Genomic DNA, 19,467 nt, shown 5'->3' with positions numbered 1-19,467 from the left:
TCATTACTTCTCACGATTAGTTGTTTTACATTTTCATTATTCAAAGTAAGAAGTGCATTTAGTTAGAGAAATCCAAGTTTTTTTTATCTGTTATATTTAAAATTAAGTTTGATAAGAGACAGTTAAAGTTGTTGACGATTTGCGTCCCTTGTGCTTTTATAATTGATATGAAAATGTTTTGTCGTGAGAAATATTCATATATATACATGTAACAAAAATCATTAATATCTATGCACAAATGCCGACAAATTGTGTTTGCGAAAGAATCGGCGTTTTGCATTTGCGCCGATCTGCATTTCATTTGCGCCGATTTTTTCTTTCATTTGCGCCGATTTACTAACGCCGAGGGAAACACATCAACTATATATAAGAGGAAAACGAAAGAACATCAGGAAAACTAAAGTGCAACAAAAAAAAACACGCCAACATACATAGAAACGAACTATTTGATAATAACTGCCATATTCCTGACTTGGTACAGGACATTTTAAAGGAAAATGGTAAGCTGAACAATGGTTTAATGGCTTGCCAAACCTCCATAGGTATTGACTCAATTTAATCAATTCTGTTATAGAGTTGATGTATTCTATCATAAACATCCTGTTGATTGATTTTTGTTTGCTAAACGTCCAGTGGCCAATTTTTCATGTATGTTCATTATATTATGTTGGGTTTAATCGACAGTGGAGGTAAAGTACAGCGCTGTAACATGTATTCAAAAAGTCACTATATTGCCATATCTCACCAAATATATCGTGAAAATATAACGCTATGTTCATGTTGACATTACACTTAACTTCTTTTGTACCTCTTTGAAATACTTTTACTTCCTCTACTTTCCGTTTCTTCATTTTTTAAGGGGGGGATGTTTGTTATTGTGTAGTCTTGTTGCCGTCTCATTATGTTTAATGCACATCTTTCAATTCATAAATAAAAGTTCCTAAATATAATTTTCTGTTTTATAATTTTAATACAGTAAACATTTTATTTTATTAAGATTAGAATATAATCTGTGAGATCGCCGTTTCCTTTCTGTGAGATATTAATGTTGATAATTTGTCTCTACTGACATAATAGTCGTATACATTTGCTTTATTACAGTTGCTTTGCTGTATACATCCGACAACTAAACGAGTGTATTGCAAGCAGTAAGTGTATTGGCATCACCAATTAAGTATTCTTTATCATTGTCTCAAATTCTGAAAAGAAAGAAACAAAAATGTATAAACTGTCTTTTTTTGTCGGGATGTACAAGTACCCAGCCACGGCCACTTGTATTTTTGTCCATCTGATGAGTTAAGCCTTTTTCAACTGATTTTTATAGTTCGTTCTTATGTTGTACTCTAATACCACTGTCCCAGGTTAGGGGGAGGGTTGGGATCCCGCTAACATGTTTAACCCCGCCACATTATTTAAGTATGTGCCTGTCCCAAGTCAGGAGCCTGTAATTCAGTGGTTGTCGTTTGTTTATGTGTTACATAAAATTGAGAATGGAAATGGGGAATGTGTCAAACATATTTGTTTTTCGTTCATTTTTTTATATAAATAAGGCCGTTCGTTTTCTCGTTTGAATTGTTTTACATTGTCTTATCGGGGCCTTTTATAGCTGACTTTGCGGTATGGGCTTTGCTCATTGTTGAAGTCCGCACGGTGACCTATAGTTGTTTTAATGTCTGTGTCATTTTGGTCTCTTGTGAACAGTTGTCTCATTGGCAATCATACCACATCTTCTTTTTTATATAATAGCAAGACAAAACTTAGATCTCCTAGTCTGATATGTATAAATGTATTGCTATACGTTAAATAGTAAAGACTACGACTTTAATATGAATTTTTACTACTGATAACTATAAAATACGCTTTCATTTCGAGTCGCATTTCCTTTTCATTAGTTTATAAAACGACGGTTTCATAAGATTTCAGTATGCAGCTACTGTTGTAACTGTAAGATCACTAGATTAATTTAAGGCATTTAGACTTCTGTAACAGGTCTAAACAAAACATCCCAACCCTTGAAGCGATTATTAATAAATTAAATGGTTACAATCTTGAAATAAATTAACTGAATTAAAAGAAAACTGAATGTTCTTTTTTGTTGTTGTTTATATTAGAGGGAAGAGTAGTTTACCGATTTTCAAATCTCACGATTCCATTTAGAAAATACAAATCGAGTTAAAATCGTATGAACTCTCAAAGGGGCAAGACCAGTGTGTCTACACGCATGCATCAAGCACCATAAAAATACTAATAACAATAATGAACTCTGTATTCAAAGAGGTTAAATCAATTAGAACCAATATAATTTTCATAGAGGCACTCAAACAAAATACATGTATACAGTTAACATTCATACAAGCCACGAGAATCCACACTCGAAAATGTGTTTCCAGTGAGTCGAGAAATAGACACATCGTATCTTTATATTTTTGAATTAAATTAACTTAACAGAACTTAATCAAAGAAAAGTTCTGGTTCTATTTATACTGTCTTTAGAAGTATATAAAATGATGTTCATACCTTCAAAATCAATCACACCGTCTTTTTTAAGATCAGCACCGTCTATCATTAGTTTAATTTCATCATCAGAACATTTTATACCAAGACCAGAAAAGACTTTTTGAAGATTATCACATGTAATTAATCCAGTGCTATCTACATCAAATACGTTAAATGTTTCTAGAACAACATCATCTTCGTTTTCTCCATTGGTTAATACCTTGTCCTTCATCATTTCAACAAATTCGTCTATCTCAATTGTTCCGTTTCCTACAAAATAACCGACGTAATCATATTCAAATGTAGAAAAGTATGTCTGAAAATTCGCTGACTCTAAGGAAGCTGCAATACATTTGAGGAAAGCATCTATATATTTAATATGGAAGGTTCACTATTCAATTGGTTTGCTTAACGTCAGTGTCCAGTATTTTATGTATATGCAGGACGAAGACAAATTATGGAACATATTGCTTTGCAGATCCAATATATAAGGTCTGCATAGTGGATCGACCGAGATGCATAGGAAAAGTTGGATTGGTAAAAGTTTGTCTGGCAACATGCCATCTACGGGTCTCTCAAAGAGCTGTAACAATGGTTTTTGACGTGTAGATTTGCTTGGCACTTTCCTTATGCGATTCGTCGGATTTAACGTATTTATGCGTATTTATACAAACCTCACAGACAAACTGACGCCCCTCTTTATGTACCAAGGGTTGATATTTAAAGTTTCCTGGTAATTTCTAATGAGTAAAAACACAAAAATAGTAAAACTCCGCGGAAAATTAAAAAAAAAGAAATTCCCCAATTAAATGAAAGTATGGTAAATATTACAGAAAAGAAAAATAGGGGTAATAAAAGGGTACAATAAAAACCATATGTCAACGTTAACAGTATGGCCATGAGAATGAAGTACAAACGAATATTTCACGATCCATTTAGGAGATAACTTTATTGTATTTCAAGCTCAATTGGGGATTTGATTGTCGCAAATTAAGTTTACTGGCGACGCGTTAGCGGAGACAGTGAACGGGTATTTGCGACCATCAAATCCCAAATTGATGCCGTCGGAGCTTAAAATACAATATTGTTATCTCCATTCTAATGAAACTGACAGAAAACAACGTTAAAACATGTATTTAAAATCTGTCATATGCTGTCTGCGCTTGCGCGTACGTCCCATTTGTCAATTGATGCCATGAAAGAAAGTGACGTTATCCAATCAAAATGAACGTTACAAACGTTGTTGCATTAGAATAACATATTATAGAAAACAAAAGATTGAGCAACACCAATCTACCATAAACTGGAGGTGAATTACACATGTAACCCGTTTAGAAAGTACAATATGACACTATGCAAACTTGGAGCTCATTTTCACAAAAAGACTGAACTCGGAGGTTAATTCAAAACGGAAAGTCCCTACTCAAATGGCAGAACCAACAGCTCAAACTTATCAAACGAATGGAAGTTGGTAGAGTCGCATTCTGTTGTGAAGAAACAGAAGTGTGGTCTACGAAAGGATGTCATATGTAAACAAGAATGTGTCCCCAGTACACAAATGCCCCACTCGCACTATCATTTTCTATGTTCAATGGACCGTGAAATTGGGGTAAACCCTCTAATTTGGCATTAAAATTAAAAATGTTCATATCATAGGGAACATGTATACAAAGTTTGAAGTCGATTGGACTTCAACTTCATCAAAAACTACCTTGACCAAAAACTTTAACCTGAAGCGGGACAGACGGACGAACGAACGGACGGACGGACGAACGGACGAACGAACGAACGAACGGACGAACGAACGGACGGACGGACGAATGAACGGTACGACGGACGGACGGACGAACGGACGCACAGACCAGAAAACATAATGCCCCTCTACTATCGTAGGTGGGGCATAAAAAGATATTCCATAACAGTCAACAAAATTACGACAGTGTCCGCACAGATGACTTTAACTTTACTAGTATGTGCCTATGGTCCAATTCGTCCGCACAGATGACTTTTACTTTACTAGTATGTGCCTATGGTCCAATTCGTCCGCACAGATGACTTTAACTTTACTAGTATGTGCCTATGCCTATGGTCCAATTCGTGTTGATCCAGTATTGTAAGTTTAGTTACTAGGACAAAGACAATGAAGAAAATATATTTCCTATGAATAAAGATGGGGGTTTCTGTCAAAGAGAAGGAAACCAAAAGACAAAAATAGCCAAATAGCATCTTGAGTAAGATTCACATCGTGTCCCGAAATTGCTGTTTGTAGCTATTTTAATATCTATTTTAGTCAACAGCATTATATTTTCATATGTGTTTATTTTTGAATAACAAACCATCTTCATCAACTTCGTTTATCATATCCTGCAGTTCGGCCTCTGTTGGATTCTGTCCAAGTTGTCTTAAAACTGTACCTAGTTCTTTTGAAGTAATCGTTCCCGAATCATCGTCATCAAACAGTTTGAAAGCTTGTTTAAAATCTAAACAGTAATAAATAAAATCAATTTCAGATATTGGCAGCTTCTGTTTTGTACAAGAGATCATTATCGTAAACATGCATGTGCAACGTTTATTATGAATTTATAAATCAATTTTTCGTTATGCAATTTACAAACATAAGCAGACCACAATCAGTTATATCTCAGATCTTGTTTGGTTTCTGAATAGATGTTATTTTACTTGATTTTGCCATGTGATTATGGACTTTCCGAATTGATTTTCCTCTAAGTTACGTATTTTTGTGATTTTACTTTTTTTTTTTTCAATAAATCAACAAATAAAAAACTTATATTTTCGAATTCTGAAGTTCGGCCTCCTTATGATTCTGTCCAATGTGCCTTAAAAATACCTAGTTCTTGTGTTCGATTTATTTTTAATTCATTGTTGTGTGGTGAAGTCCAGTGTCAAATGTTTCATGCTTTTTCAGAACAAGAACTACAATTGACAAAACGAGTAATATATATATAGTTAAAAACCGCAAAAGTGCGATGTAACTAAGACTGACATTTCAATACTAGTAGGTGATAAGTTGCATACGAAAGAGGCAGAACATTTGCCATAAAAAGACCAACTGCGGAAACACTAGAGTTTTTTTTTTTCTTTCAAATAAACTCATAGATACCAGGACTAAATTTTGTATATACGCCAGACGCGCGTTTCGTCTACAAAAGACTCATCAGTGACGCTCGAATCCAAAAAAGTTAAGAAGGCCGAATGAAGTACGAAGTTAAAGAGCATTGCGGATCAAAATTCCTAAAAGTTTTGCCAAATACAGCTAATTTAATGGATGCCTGAAGTAGAAAAGCAAAGGTTCTTTAAACTGCAAATGTGTGTTGCGTTCCGTACACGAGGCATCTGATTAAACGTTCCTGGACATGACTGCTTGTTTATACATCCTTTCTGACCCGTCTTTTTTTCTGCATGGATTTTCTGCCAGATCGGAGAAGGCCTGGGTGGACCAATTTTTTAGTTTACTATAATAAAAATCACCAAAGATAACAGGCTTTTAATTTGTGCGCCATGTGTTAAATTTGATAGAAAAAAAGTTTACCTGCCAAAATATCTGGTGGTATCTCAATTTCTTTTGGTGTTTCCGGTGTTTGCCGACGAGAAGCTCTGCTTGTACTTGTCTGAAATTATTCATCTTATGACCATGGTAGTGTAAATAAACTGTATAAGTTCAACATTTACAAGTAAATTAAATGCAGATTTCGATGAAATCATGAACGTTGACGATAAAGAAATTGATTCTCTGAAAGTATATCGATAGCAAATATCTTGTACAGACATAAAGGCAAAAAGGGAGGTAAAGTATCACACTAGACTTGTCTATTTCAATGTTCATTAGATTGAACTAGAACAATTACAAGAAAGGCACATTGAGAAACTATAACATATTATACTTCAAAATCCAGTTAACGGTTTAAAATGATGTTATCCTAAAAGGACAGTTCTCTTGGGAAAATACATCCCTAAATTGTGTACTCCATCGAAAATATTAAGTTGTAAATTAAGATTAATAAACTTACCATTATTCCTTCAGGATTACCACAACAGTGACATCCATGTATTGAGTGTTTGAGAGCCGGAATCAATACTTGTGAATTAATACATTTAATAGATAACAATTTATATTTAAACATTCTTTTATTTGAATTAATATTCTTTACAAAACAATAACTGTACATTTTAAATAATTTAAACCAGACAGTCAGATAAATAATCAAATAAATCAAGACAACTCATTGTTTGAAATTTAAACTGTCTGTTATAGTATATACACGTATTGGTAATATATGGTGCTTAAATATAGTACTTCGTTGGTAATATGACTTTATATAGAATCCAGGATTTTGATTAGTTCATATGGTTGGTGTATTTTTCCTTGCATCGTCTTTTATTAGATGAATATTGTTCATATTTCATTATATCCCCAGTATATGTTGCAGGATATATATAAAAACAAAAACAAACAAAAAACTGCGCCATGAGCGCATCAAACGCCCGTCACTTTTTTAAAGAATAAAGTTCAATAACTTCTCAATGTCATATCCGAAATTTATTTTAAAAAAAAACACCCTTTTTTGGACGATCAGTGCATTTGAATGGGGACATATAGTTGGAACCCCCCGAACTCCCCTTGTCCTGGGTTGGAATCCCCCTTTTTAAAATGGTTGGATCCGCCCCTGAAATCAGTCACAACAGTTTAATGAAAACTGCTGAAAGCACTTTAAGGATAATGTCCGAAAACTGGATTTTTTAATGAAGAAAACCCCATAACAAGTAAACGTAAAATTTGAAATTTATAAAAATCGAGAGGCCATAGATATAAATAATTCACCAAAGTTTAAGCAAAACTTCTCAAAGCAATTTGAAGTTATTGTCCATGTAAAAACAGGAAAATCTTCCTTTTTGTAAATAATAAAACCCCATAACTTGGAAACGTAAAATCTATAATTTATAAATATCAAAAGGGAGCTCATGTCAATATAGATGAAGTTTCTCGCAAATTGGTGAAAGTGTGTTTGAGTTATTGTTCGACAACTGGCAAATCTCCCTTTCTGCAATGAATAAAACCACAAAACTCGGCAACTTCAAATACAAAATTTATAAAAAAACGAATGGGAGCTCACATCAATAGATATGAACAATTCACTTTAGGTTCATGCAAATTGGTTAAAGCGTTTTTGACTTAATGTCCGACACGTTGACGACAGACGAACAGATGGACAGACGGACAACGGTATACCATAATACGTCTCGTAAACGGGCGTATAAAATAAGGAAATGTGGTTTGAATGTCAATGAGACAACCATCCACCAAATAACAAATGAAATGGATGTCAGCCTTTCAACAATGAGAAAGAAAACGTACCGTATAGTTCGCTATAATAGGCCCCGACAAAATAATATGAAACTTTAATAGTTCAATAGAAAAAACTAACGGCATAATTTTTAACAAAACAATTTACGAAAAACAAGCCTTATGGACTTTGCTCATTGTTGAAAGCCGTACGGTGATCTATAGCTGTTAATTTCTGTGTCATTTTGTCTCTTGTGGAGAGTTGTCTAATTGTCAATCATACCTCATCTTCTTTTTTTATACTTTTTGCAATGGAATTTGCCATAACGTTACGGTGTATGCTCTACTTACCAGTCACGAAGATGCTTGATATGTGCTTTTTATCAATCATATCTTCTTTTACAGGTTACATTTTCAGGCTAGTTCAAAACACAGTATAGAACTGTTGTTATCTTATATCGATAACGACAATATTAAATGACAATATAAATTTGGCTTTGAGCTTTCCTGCTGAAGGTAAACAAGAATAGCGCTTCGGACATTTGACATTTATGAAGTGATGTATTAGTTTTTAGTGTTTTTGGAACGCTGTTTTCTTTTCCTCACGTACTACATGTGCCGTGTGAAGGATAAATATTCACGATACAATATTCCTTCAAATTATACAAACGATAATTGTAATGGGTATATGAAAACAATGACTGGATGAAAGATGACTGGCTATTGACACAATACAGTGAGCAGAAGTGGTAAATCAATGACTGGATGAAAGATGATATTGACACACATACAGTGAGCAGAAGTGGTAAACAATGACTGGATGAAAGATGACTGCCCATTGACACGCATACAGTGACTGGATGAAAGATGACTGGCCATTGACACACATACAGTGACTTGATGAAAGATGACTGGCTATTGACACACATACAGTGAGCAGAAGTGGTAAATCAATGACTGGATGAAAGATGATATTGACACACATACAGTGAGCAGAAGTGGTAAACAATGACTGGATGAAAGATGACTGGCCATTGACACACATACAGTGACTGGATGAAAGATGACTGGCCATTGACACACATACAGTGACTGGATGAAAGATGACGGGCTATTGACACGCATACAATGACTGGATGAAAGATGACTGGCTATTGACACACATACATTGACTGGATGAAAGATGACTGGCTATTGACACACAAACAGTGAGCAGAAGTGGTAAACAATGACTGGATGAAAGATGACTGGCCATTGACACACATACAGTGACTGGATGAAAGATGACTGGCCATTGACACACATACTAGTACAGTGACAGGATGAAAGATGACTGGCTATTGACACACATACAGTGACTGGATGAAAGATGACTGGATATTGACACACATACAATGACTGGATGAAAGATGACAAGCTTTTGACACACTTACAGTGAGCAGTAGAGGTAAAAAAAGAAGTCAACAATATTCGACTTTCCTAGGACTAAAGTATAACAGCAAGTCAAACACACAAATAACCATACAAATATATTGAATTTAAAAATCTTCTTTGAACAATTGGCACAAAATATAAATGGAAAAGCAAACAATTTAGGAATGTGTTCGAGATTGCATGTTAGTTACGTAAGCGCGTCACTGTTTTTGATATCTTATTGTGTTTATCGTTGATAGAATATTTTCGTTATTGTTCTGTGGTTTGTATGCTATTATATTATTTGTTTGTGCGTTTCTCTGTCTGTTTTTGCTGAATTTCTGGCACGATGTTTAAGAAATATCATTTAACATTGTCATGAAGCAGGAGGTTTGTCATGCCATTAAACCATGTTCAACCTACTATTTTTGCTTACAATGTCCTGTACCAAGTCAGGAATTCGTTAGCTGTTATCAAATAGTTCGTTTCTATGCGTTTTGGCGTTTGTTTTTTGTTGCACTTCGGTGTTCATGTTGTTCCTTTGTTTCCTCTAATAGTTGATGTATTTCTCTCGGTTTTGGTTTGAAACACGTCGTATTTGTGTTTTTCTTAATCGTTTTATGACTTTTGAACACCGGTATAATACTGTTATATATATTTCGCAGTAACATGAAGCTGGTCTAGATTTAAGGATGTTCTAGAAAACTAGGAACGTACAAGTAAAACAACTACCTTGTGCCCATGTCTTCAATGAAAAAAGTCAACACATCAGTTTCATTGTGCAGCATATGTTTTGCAATCATTTATGTTTTAAAATCATTATTGTTATAATATCTTTATCCCATAGATAACTTATATTTATATTTATTAGACTCATCGAATATAACATCAAATACAAATATTGTTGAATACATAACACTGAAGTAAACAGCTCAAGTAAACATTTGATATTTCTTTTTTCTTTTTTCCTATATTTCTTAACTGTCATGGTCATCGTCTTTTAGCATGATCTCAAATTCTGAAATAAAAACAGCTTCATTATAAGTAATAAAACACTTAAACGGTTTTATGTACAATTATATGTTGATTTGTAAACTGGTGTGCTCTATTTGTACATTTGATAAAATTATAATCCGTTTTCGACATTGATAACATATAACACAACCATGCACATAACTTGTTGTATTTTTTAAAACAAAAAGAAACTGGTAAAAGGTACAATCATAAACTTTATTATCACATACATTAAAAAATCAAAGTCACAAACAAAAGATCAAGTCTTCAGAATTGAAATTTAAGGTCCCAAAATTTCCCAGCTTAAAAGAATTAAACATCCAAAGAACATGAATCAATACGACGACTGGTTAACAAAATGAATAAACGAATAAAACACACTGATCGTATGTGGCTAGCTAGTTGGTTCCCTATCATCATACTAACAGAAAATTTTAACCAAAGACCTTTTGGCTCGAAACTGTGTGCTATATGTTATGTCTTTTTGCTTTTTAATGCATGATAAGTTGATACAATCCTTTTAACTTTGTGGTTGTGCCTTTGGATAGTTCTTAATTTTTTATTTTTTTTATTGCTATACAGGTGATATCCTGTCACTAAATAATTCAAAGTTTGGTGACGCATCTATCCAATCGAACTTGAAATGAAGAATTCACCAGGTACAGTTGAGTCTGCCTCATATCTTGACTTGCAACTAGAAATTGACAATGAGGGTCGGTTGAAAACAAAACTTTTCGACAAAAGAGATGATTTCAGCTTCCCAATTGTGAATTGCATATGGAGTGTATATCTCCCAGTTGATACGATATTCCAGGGGTTGCATTGCCTTTCATGATTTTCTTGATTTAGAGTTGCTGCTCACAAGGAAGCTATCAAACTAAAAGTCCCAATGCATTTTTGGTGGGGTTCATGCTGTTCAGTTTTCGTTTTCTATGTCGGGTTATGTTTGCGGTTATTTTTCTGTTGGTCTTTTTCTACGTTTTTTGCCATGGCGTTGTCAGTTTATTTTCGGCTGCGTTTGAATGACCCTTCGAACATTTTTTGGCTGTGTAAATTAACATTACGAAATAAGCGCTAAGATCCTTCCAGACTGAAGCTTACCTTCAAAACCTACTCTGTGGTCTCCATTTAAATCTGCACCAATTACCATTTGGTACACAACACTTGGTTTAACATCAAGACTTAAACATTCCATAGCGTCTTGTAGGTCAGAAATCGTAATGAAACCGTCGCAATCTTTGTCAAAATAGTTAAATGTTTCCCATAACTCTTGTCTATCCTCACCTAAATCCGAGTCAGCAAAATCTTCATGTTTCAGGATTTTTATTACATCACCTAAAGTACACTTTCCGTTGACTGAAATAGTTCAGTTGTTTTAATAAAGGAGTAGGTCCAGTAAGACCTCTTTTTGGCCCAAAAATATAGCAGTTTTACAAAATTGTTAAGATGTAAACTTTTAGTTATTTATTGGAAAGTAGAATGCTTCTGCTACATAAATATGGGTTGTTTTTGACAATACAATGAACATATATATGTAGGACTCTAAAGTGCGATGGGGACGCTAAAGTACGATGGTCACGCTAAAGTGCGATGGTCTACGCTAAAGCACGATTCCTCCATACGCTAAAGTGCGATGGTCCGCGAAAGTATAGACGAGAGAATTGTACTTGGATTATGACGTTAACAGTCGTTTATACAAACCAAAAATGTATATGCCGGAACATAAATTAAGAACATTTGATTCACAACTTTTAAACCAAATGTCCATGTTTTAATTTCAGACCTAACCGTGGTTCGTCGGCTGAAGCAACTGTGTTGATTTATTTCGGATGCTGGAAGAAGGACTTGTGTCCTGAAGTCGACCATTTTACTTTATAGATGTTAAATAGGTTGAAAATAGTATACGCATAGGTATCGTAGATCCTGCTTCTATTGGCAGCGAACAGATGCACTAAAATTATTGTTTACAATTCAGTTTACATTGCGGTCCCCGTTAAAATATTCTCAAAGTAACGTTAGGAAAATAAAGGTTCATGTTTTTCAGCGGAAATTATAAATTGTCGGCTAAAACATAGTTTGTACAGTGCAGGAAAACATAACATGTCTTTTTTTACGGAAAAGAGAAAGCGCGACGAATATCGCTTTTCCTCGCATTTAAGAATAAAGCTAAACACCTTGTACAAATAAATGTTACTTAATGTATTCAGACAATGTGGTCGATCTTATAAATTTAGGAACTATCACTATATAAGCTTACCGATAAATCATAAAGCCTATCACATATGTTATACCTTAGCATTTTAGCTTTTGCAAATAGACTATTTTTTTTATTTTTTTAAATCCATGTATTTAAATGTTTTAAACCGTCGATCTTATCATATTGGTCCATCGCACTTTAGCGTGATATACCATCGTACTTTAGCAAACAAACAACCATCGCACTTTAGCGTGAGACACCATCGTACTTTAGCGTAGACCATCGCACTTTAGCGTGACCATCGCACTTTAGAGTACCATCGCATTTTAGAGTCCTACATATATATCGGGAACGAACATCATTTAGCCATGCTTAATTACTGAAATCTTCACAATTTTAGCATTTTAGTTAAATTTTAGACGGTTTCCGTCTTAAATGAAAGGGGCCGCATTCGTGTTCATTCGTGATATTGAAACTAATTGAATCAGCTGAAATAGACACTTAAGTGTTTAAAAAGTGTTCAAAATCTTTCGTTTGATGAACTTGAAATTTGAGGCCAAAATCGGTCCTTACCGGACCGTTGTTATATTTATATATTTGTTATATTTATATATTTTTTTATATTTGTTATTTGTATTTTTACAATACACGTCTTTTTTTACTCACTAACAGAATTCTTCAACAACATGCCGATTTCAGCTTCCGTTGTATTAAAGCCTAGCTGATTTATAACGATCTTCAGGTCTTTTGTTGACATGGTTTCTTCAGTTTCTGTTGTTTCATGTATGGTGTCCGTTTTTAAAAGTTGTGAAATATAACTGTCGGGCTTGATATCTTTTGATGATATCGATGCATTTGCACAGAGTTCGAAAACCTGTCTGTATACTAAAAGGAAAAAAAACTGAATATTGCAATTTCTGAAGCCTACGCAAGCGTATTAGCGCCACACATTTTTTCATTAATTTTTTCTTTCTATCTTTGCGTAATAATAATATATATATCGCAAACCTTTACGTTTTAACGCAAACCATTTGTTTTATCTTATTTCTTATCTAAGATTAAAAGGAAACAGTAGTTATTAATTGAGGAGGCTGTATATATTAAAATTTAGCATTGCAAAGTAAAAGGCTTGAATAATTAGAACATATCATTGACTTATAATGAGCAGAATAATTTAAGAAGATGTGGTATGAGTGCGAAGCCTCATTATCTTAGTTTTTTTTGTTTTTGTTTTTTTATCTATCTAGACATCAAAGCAACAATACATAAAAAAGCGACTGCGAATATTTCTGATATTCTATTTACTCAGGGAGTTTTAGCTTACTATTCTTCTTGGTTAGTTGATTGTATAAATCGCAGTGAAAACCTGTAAATGTTCTTATTCCCGTCACGGCAGCGAATATGTTTTTCCTGTGTCGAGTTTGGAATATACCTATTACATTTAATGTTATATAAAGACCAAATTATCATTATTTTGAAAGGGATAATCGTATTGGTTTGAAATTTTGCTTGTCTCAAAGGTGTGTTTTAAATGGTCTTTCAATATGTTGATCTATTAGCTGACGTGCTTAAATGTTTTAGATATCAGATTTGTTTAGACTCAAAATCAAACATTTGGAGTAATGTGCTCTTGATATAGTACAAGCTTGTACAAAATTGTGAAATCAAATTGAGATAGGAACTATTCCTTCTCTATTGAGGCACAGATTTATCGATAGATTGATTGATTGTTGGTTGCTTAACGTCCAGTGGCTAATATTTCCTGCATGTTCAGAACGAGAACAAATTAACCATAAATACAATAGGAAGGTCATGTAATAGAGGCCGTCCGGGATGAATGTCGAAAAATGTGGACGGCCATGGAAAAATTATAGTATAAGATTCATTAATACTTTTTATTTGTATATATGTTAATTTTTATTTGAAGATAGTAACAAAAATCTCGTTGCATTGAAGGCCTATTGGTGACCTTCTGTTGTTGTCTGTTCTGTGGTCGGGTTGTTGTCTCTTTGAAACATTCCACATTTCCATTCTCAATTTTATGTATTAAGTAAAAACTGAATTGTCATGTTGAGAACTGATTATGATGAGCATGTAACGACTCTGTACCATTATTTGCTCGCTGTTTAAATTACATAGAACATCTGTCCAAAACATCCACTATTCTACAAAACAATCAACCACATGTGTATGGGCAAAAAGGGCTATGCCTGTCAGCTATTTTTTTTTATATGATTCATCCTCTTTGATTTCAGCACTCAATCCATTTTTTTCATATACTAGTAATGTTCTCCACCATACTTGAGCTGGGGGTCTTCTAATATGATATTTAGGGAAAGGTATTGCAAAACTTATATTTGCCTGAAACCCCTCGTCTACTGTTTAAACATGTAAAGAACAAATTGTCAGAGCAAATTGCAAATAAAAACAACGTAAAAAACAGTAGATTTGTGTTAATAACTTCAGGTGCAGTGACAGACATTTCATGCATATTCAGGACTATGAATCAGTAAGCCAGCATAAACTACTGTTCTTGGTTTTAGTATTGTGAATTATATTGTATACACCAAGGTATTAATTCTCTCTAATTAACTCTTATGTCAGCACTTTAATGCTCCCAAATAGGTTTTAGATGCTCGCTAAAATGTTCTGTTACTGGCTTAGACAAGCAATGATACTTCGATATTTCAGATTATGTTATGAGTTTTGCTTACACAAGCGTGTACCAACGTGTTGTTTTGTTTTAATATCGTTTTATATAAGATGTAATTAGTTGTCGTTGCTGTGAACTGTCCTCCACAGTAAACCTTTTTCCACAGTAGGAGATTGAAAAGGGGGGGGGGGGGTTGAGTGCTATCATAAAACTTGTATTTTTTACCCCGCCATAATCTCATTTATCTGTCTAAAAAAAACATATAGTATATTGATATTTGACCGCTATGGAACTGTGTTCCCTAACGCAGCGCAACAGTACTTCATCAGTCAATATATGATCTGTAGTGTCTATAGTTTATCTTAACCTGTTAGTCCTAAAAGAGATTTGAGTGAATGGTATATATTTGGTATTATGAATATCGTAATGATTTTTTGGCTCGGCACGATAAAGCCTTTAATGTGTTTAATAGAGTTCTTGTCTAGTGTTTAAGAGTTCCTTGGGTTGCTGTCTTATTGAAGCATTTCTTTTTATTAAAGATTAAACGCTATGTATTTAACAACCCTGTCAAAATTCTTGAATGCCGATTTCCTCTAGTTCTTAATGGAAAAACATGTTGGGTTTCAGTTTGTTTTGTAGGTTTTTCATTCAACCAAAGTATAGTTAGTTGCATGGAGATAATAACACTACCTTAAAACAAATATATATCTTTAATCATTTGAAGCAACTATTTAGATTTACAAGCACTTACACAGTATTTTTACATTCTCAAAAAGTACAAATTTCTTAAACAGATAAATAATGCAATAATAATACTTAACCAACAAATGTCAACTGGATAAGAGCACAATTGTAAAGACAGTTTAAACATTATATAAACATAATAAGAAATAACATTGAGTTATACAACTGTAATGCACTAAATGTTGGTGATGCACAGCATTGGCCATTATGTATTTACTACATACAGAACAGATCATGTCGGGTATCACTGTCCATGTGGTCTAAATCGGTTAGAGAGTGTGAGTGTGTCTGGGATACAAAAAACTCATTGACACTTGTAAACTGGTGAATATCTATTCTGAAGTACACTGTCAGCGTATCGTTGACGAGAACAGATGAATTCAGTCTTCTTTGGAAGAATCTATTAACTTGAACGACTGTATCTTCATGGAAAAGAGCAAATGGCGATGAACGTAGCGTCTTCTTGGTCATAATTTTCTCTAATCTACAGTTGATCAGCGATGATTCAACTGTGGAGTTGACCTGTGCATATTTAGAGCAGGATAACAACTTGGCGCTCAACTGGTAGTTTTTACTGTGCCCAGTCGTACCACTGGGTTTGATGATCACACACCATTGTATATCTTGTTGCATTGTACCAACTATAGTAGGACTATGTATCTCTTTATTAAGTTGACTTATGTTGTGTATAGTCCACATATAACCATCATCACAAGGTTTCAAAGTCTGAGTAGCCATAGCAGTATATATTTTAGGAGGAGCGTGTTTGCTTTTTGCATATGAGCTAGTACTATGTCAATAATGAATTTCCCTTCTCTTTATATAGGGCTCTCGGCTTGTACTCAAAATAAACAAATTCCTTAATTTTCATATCTAAGAGAAAACCGCCTTTTATGTTTTATAATCACGTTGCCTTTTAATTGGTGTTTGCACAATGAGTAGAATTTCTGGATTCATTCAATTAAGATAGATGAAATAAATTTAGAATTGTTTAGACTATCAACTTTTGATTATATCCAATCATTGTTTTAATGACAACTAGAAAAAAGGGAAAACTTTTTGATTAAACATTTAAATTCATAATTGGTGATAGCCATTTGATTGGGAATATATGCGCGTGTATTAATAAAGAACGAAAACAAAGTTAGAGGGGAGACTAAATTTGTTAATTTTAAATGTATTAATACATAATTTTTTTCAAAGACATACGTTTACAAATTGAATGTAAACTATGGGAGATTTTTAAAAAAATGATCGTAATGATTGTGTTTTTTTCTGACTAATACATAGTTTTGTATCAATTGATCTCTTGAATGAAAACAATACAAATTTCACTTTATTTTATCTTTTTCATGTTATCTAGATAAGAATGAAGAATAAAATTAACTAACACAGTGTTAAAAACTTTTAACACCGTGTAATAATGCATTTCATTAAAAAAGATTTGGGGCAAATGTCAATGAAACAGCAGTTATCGGTCTTGAATTCATTTTCAAAGACGGACTCATTGCAAATACATAAAAGTTTTAATAAACGTCGTTTAAGTACCAGCATAAATATTTTCTGAATGTCCTTGGTTTTTTTTAAGTTCCTCAACATAATTTGTTTGTTTCTCTTAATCAAACGACATGTTCATTTAATTTCATTAAAAATTATTATTTATACATTGTGTTGAGAATAAAACATCTTTGAAATTATGATAGATACATGTATTTATACTTATTTACCTATGATAACTAATTATATAATATGGCCGATTTTTATGTCTTTGTACTGAGGTTTTGGGGCCTGTTATTTCAACTTCTCACTTATCTAGCTTTTTGGAACACATAATCTATAATAAAATCATGAATAAAGATGACACTTTTTATGGAAATAAAAAAATAAGGATTTGTGGTATAATTTTCTGTTGGATAACAATCGGACGAAGATGTGTACAACTATAGGGCCTTTAAGTTTTTCATACTTTTCTTATTGGCAAAAGCGGATCTGTCCGTGTATAGTCGAGGATTTGACATAGAAGTTGAAATTCACATTGATATACACACCTTGAAGATCATACACTGCCTGCGAATATGTATCTGTTGTAATTGTAATAAGTTTGTTGCAAATCAGCATATAAAATAATGCTAGAGCATCAACAACCTATATAATAAAGTAATTAAGCGACATAATATCATAAATGAAAACAGAAAGCATACCAAAGTTCTTTTACATGTTTGAATAAGTGATAAACATTTTGACATATTAGGCCAAGAACAAAAATATTTGGACAAAAATCTTAAACGAAAACGTCTATAGGCAGGACAAATCATTACAAAATTATTATTGTTATTTTTACCTTCGTATTCCTTTTTGAAAATGTCTGTTTGCGGAGTTTCGTTTGTTCCATCTGAAACTGCAGAATATGGTGTTTGTCGCTTTGCAGAATTCTATAATAAAACGCACAAGTGCAATGTCAGTCAATCCACAAAATCCTTGAAGATTTCAGTTGAAATGTCTAAATTGCCTTAATTATAATATTTGATTTGGCTGCAATTTTATTTATTACCAATGTCAATGACAATGTCGCCAACCAACCACGAATAGAAGAGACGTTGGATTCACCTAAGTTATATACAACAACCCAGCAGAGTAAGTCGAAATGCAACCGAGAAATCAATATAGACAACCTGGTATCTGACAAAAATATTTTCACAAAAAGAACCTTTTTATGTGTAATATACTGCCGAATTTAACTTTCTAACAGTTTCAAAAATCCGTGTGGAAAAAAGATCGATCAAAGAAAAAATGTAATAAAAATGAAATTAGTTGTAGACGTCATGATCTCAAGGAAACAGCAAACCGCCAAACACCACCGTTGAATTTAAAAGGACTCACAAGAGGCCAACTGACACAGGTATTCAAATCATGCCACACTCACTTTAGAATATTCACCCTTGGATTCAAATCATGCCACACTCACTTTAGAATATTCACCCTTGGATTCAAATCATGCCACACTCACTTTAGAATATTCATCCTTGGATTCAAATCATGCCACACTCACTTTAGAATATTCACCCTTGGATTCAAATCATGCCACACTCACTTTAGAATATTCACCCTTGGATTCAAATCATGCCACACTCACTTTAGAATATTCACCCTTGGATTCAAATCATGCCACACTCACTTTAAAATATTCACCCTTGGATTCAAATCATGCCACACTCACTTTAGAACATTCACCCTTGGATTCAAATCATGCCACACTCACTTTAGAATATTCACCCTTGGAGTTAAGTTATGCCACACTCACTTTAGATTATTCACCCTTGGATTCAAATCATGCCACACTCACTTTAGATTATTCACCCTTGGATTCAAATCATGCCACACTCACTTTAGATTATTCACCCTTGGATTGAAATCATGCCACACTCACTTTAGAATATTCACTCTTAGATGATTTGCTCTTTACTGTGAATTTTCATTTCTATGTCACATTTCTATTACTGATTACTAAGCCTATGTATGCATGAACACCGTATCTTGAAATGAAGGCCAATAATAATAGTTTATCATCATGTTATTGTCACTGCAGGTGTAAGTACTGGACAAAAGTAAGCACATGGTATTAAATCATAAATTGTTTTGAATAAAGGG

The 19,467-nt window shown here is 33.6% G+C and overlaps 2 protein-coding genes across 2 annotated transcripts; both read right to left on the bottom strand.

The window, feature by feature from the left end:
• Positions 1–945: 945 nt before the first annotated feature.
• On the bottom strand, positions 946–6,671 carry LOC139517054 (calmodulin-like). The gene is made up of 5 exons (XM_071307672.1): positions 6,525–6,671; positions 6,047–6,125; positions 4,833–4,976; positions 2,518–2,766; positions 946–1,199 (listed from the first exon to the last, which is right to left on the bottom strand). Exons 1-5 carry the CDS (start codon positions 6,636–6,638, stop codon positions 1,171–1,173), a joined length of 615 nt encoding a protein of 204 aa, XP_071163773.1. The 5' UTR covers positions 6,639–6,671; the 3' UTR covers positions 946–1,170.
• Positions 6,672–10,084: 3,413 nt separating this feature from the next.
• Positions 10,085–18,261, bottom strand: LOC139517053 (calmodulin-like). The gene is made up of 4 exons (XM_071307671.1): positions 18,161–18,261; positions 13,089–13,307; positions 11,327–11,581; positions 10,085–10,229 (listed from the first exon to the last, which is right to left on the bottom strand). Exons 2-4 carry the CDS (start codon positions 13,177–13,179, stop codon positions 10,189–10,191), a joined length of 387 nt encoding a protein of 128 aa, XP_071163772.1. The 5' UTR covers positions 13,180–13,307; positions 18,161–18,261; the 3' UTR covers positions 10,085–10,188.
• Positions 18,262–19,467: the final 1,206 nt, after the last annotated feature.

Source organism: Mytilus edulis, chromosome 3 (genome assembly GCF_963676685.1).
Source record: "Mytilus edulis chromosome 3, xbMytEdul2.2, whole genome shotgun sequence".
NCBI lineage: Eukaryota > Metazoa > Mollusca > Bivalvia > Mytilida > Mytilidae > Mytilus > Mytilus edulis.
Note: the sequence above shows the minus strand (reverse complement) of the source record. Positions and strands in the feature narration are given on the sequence as shown.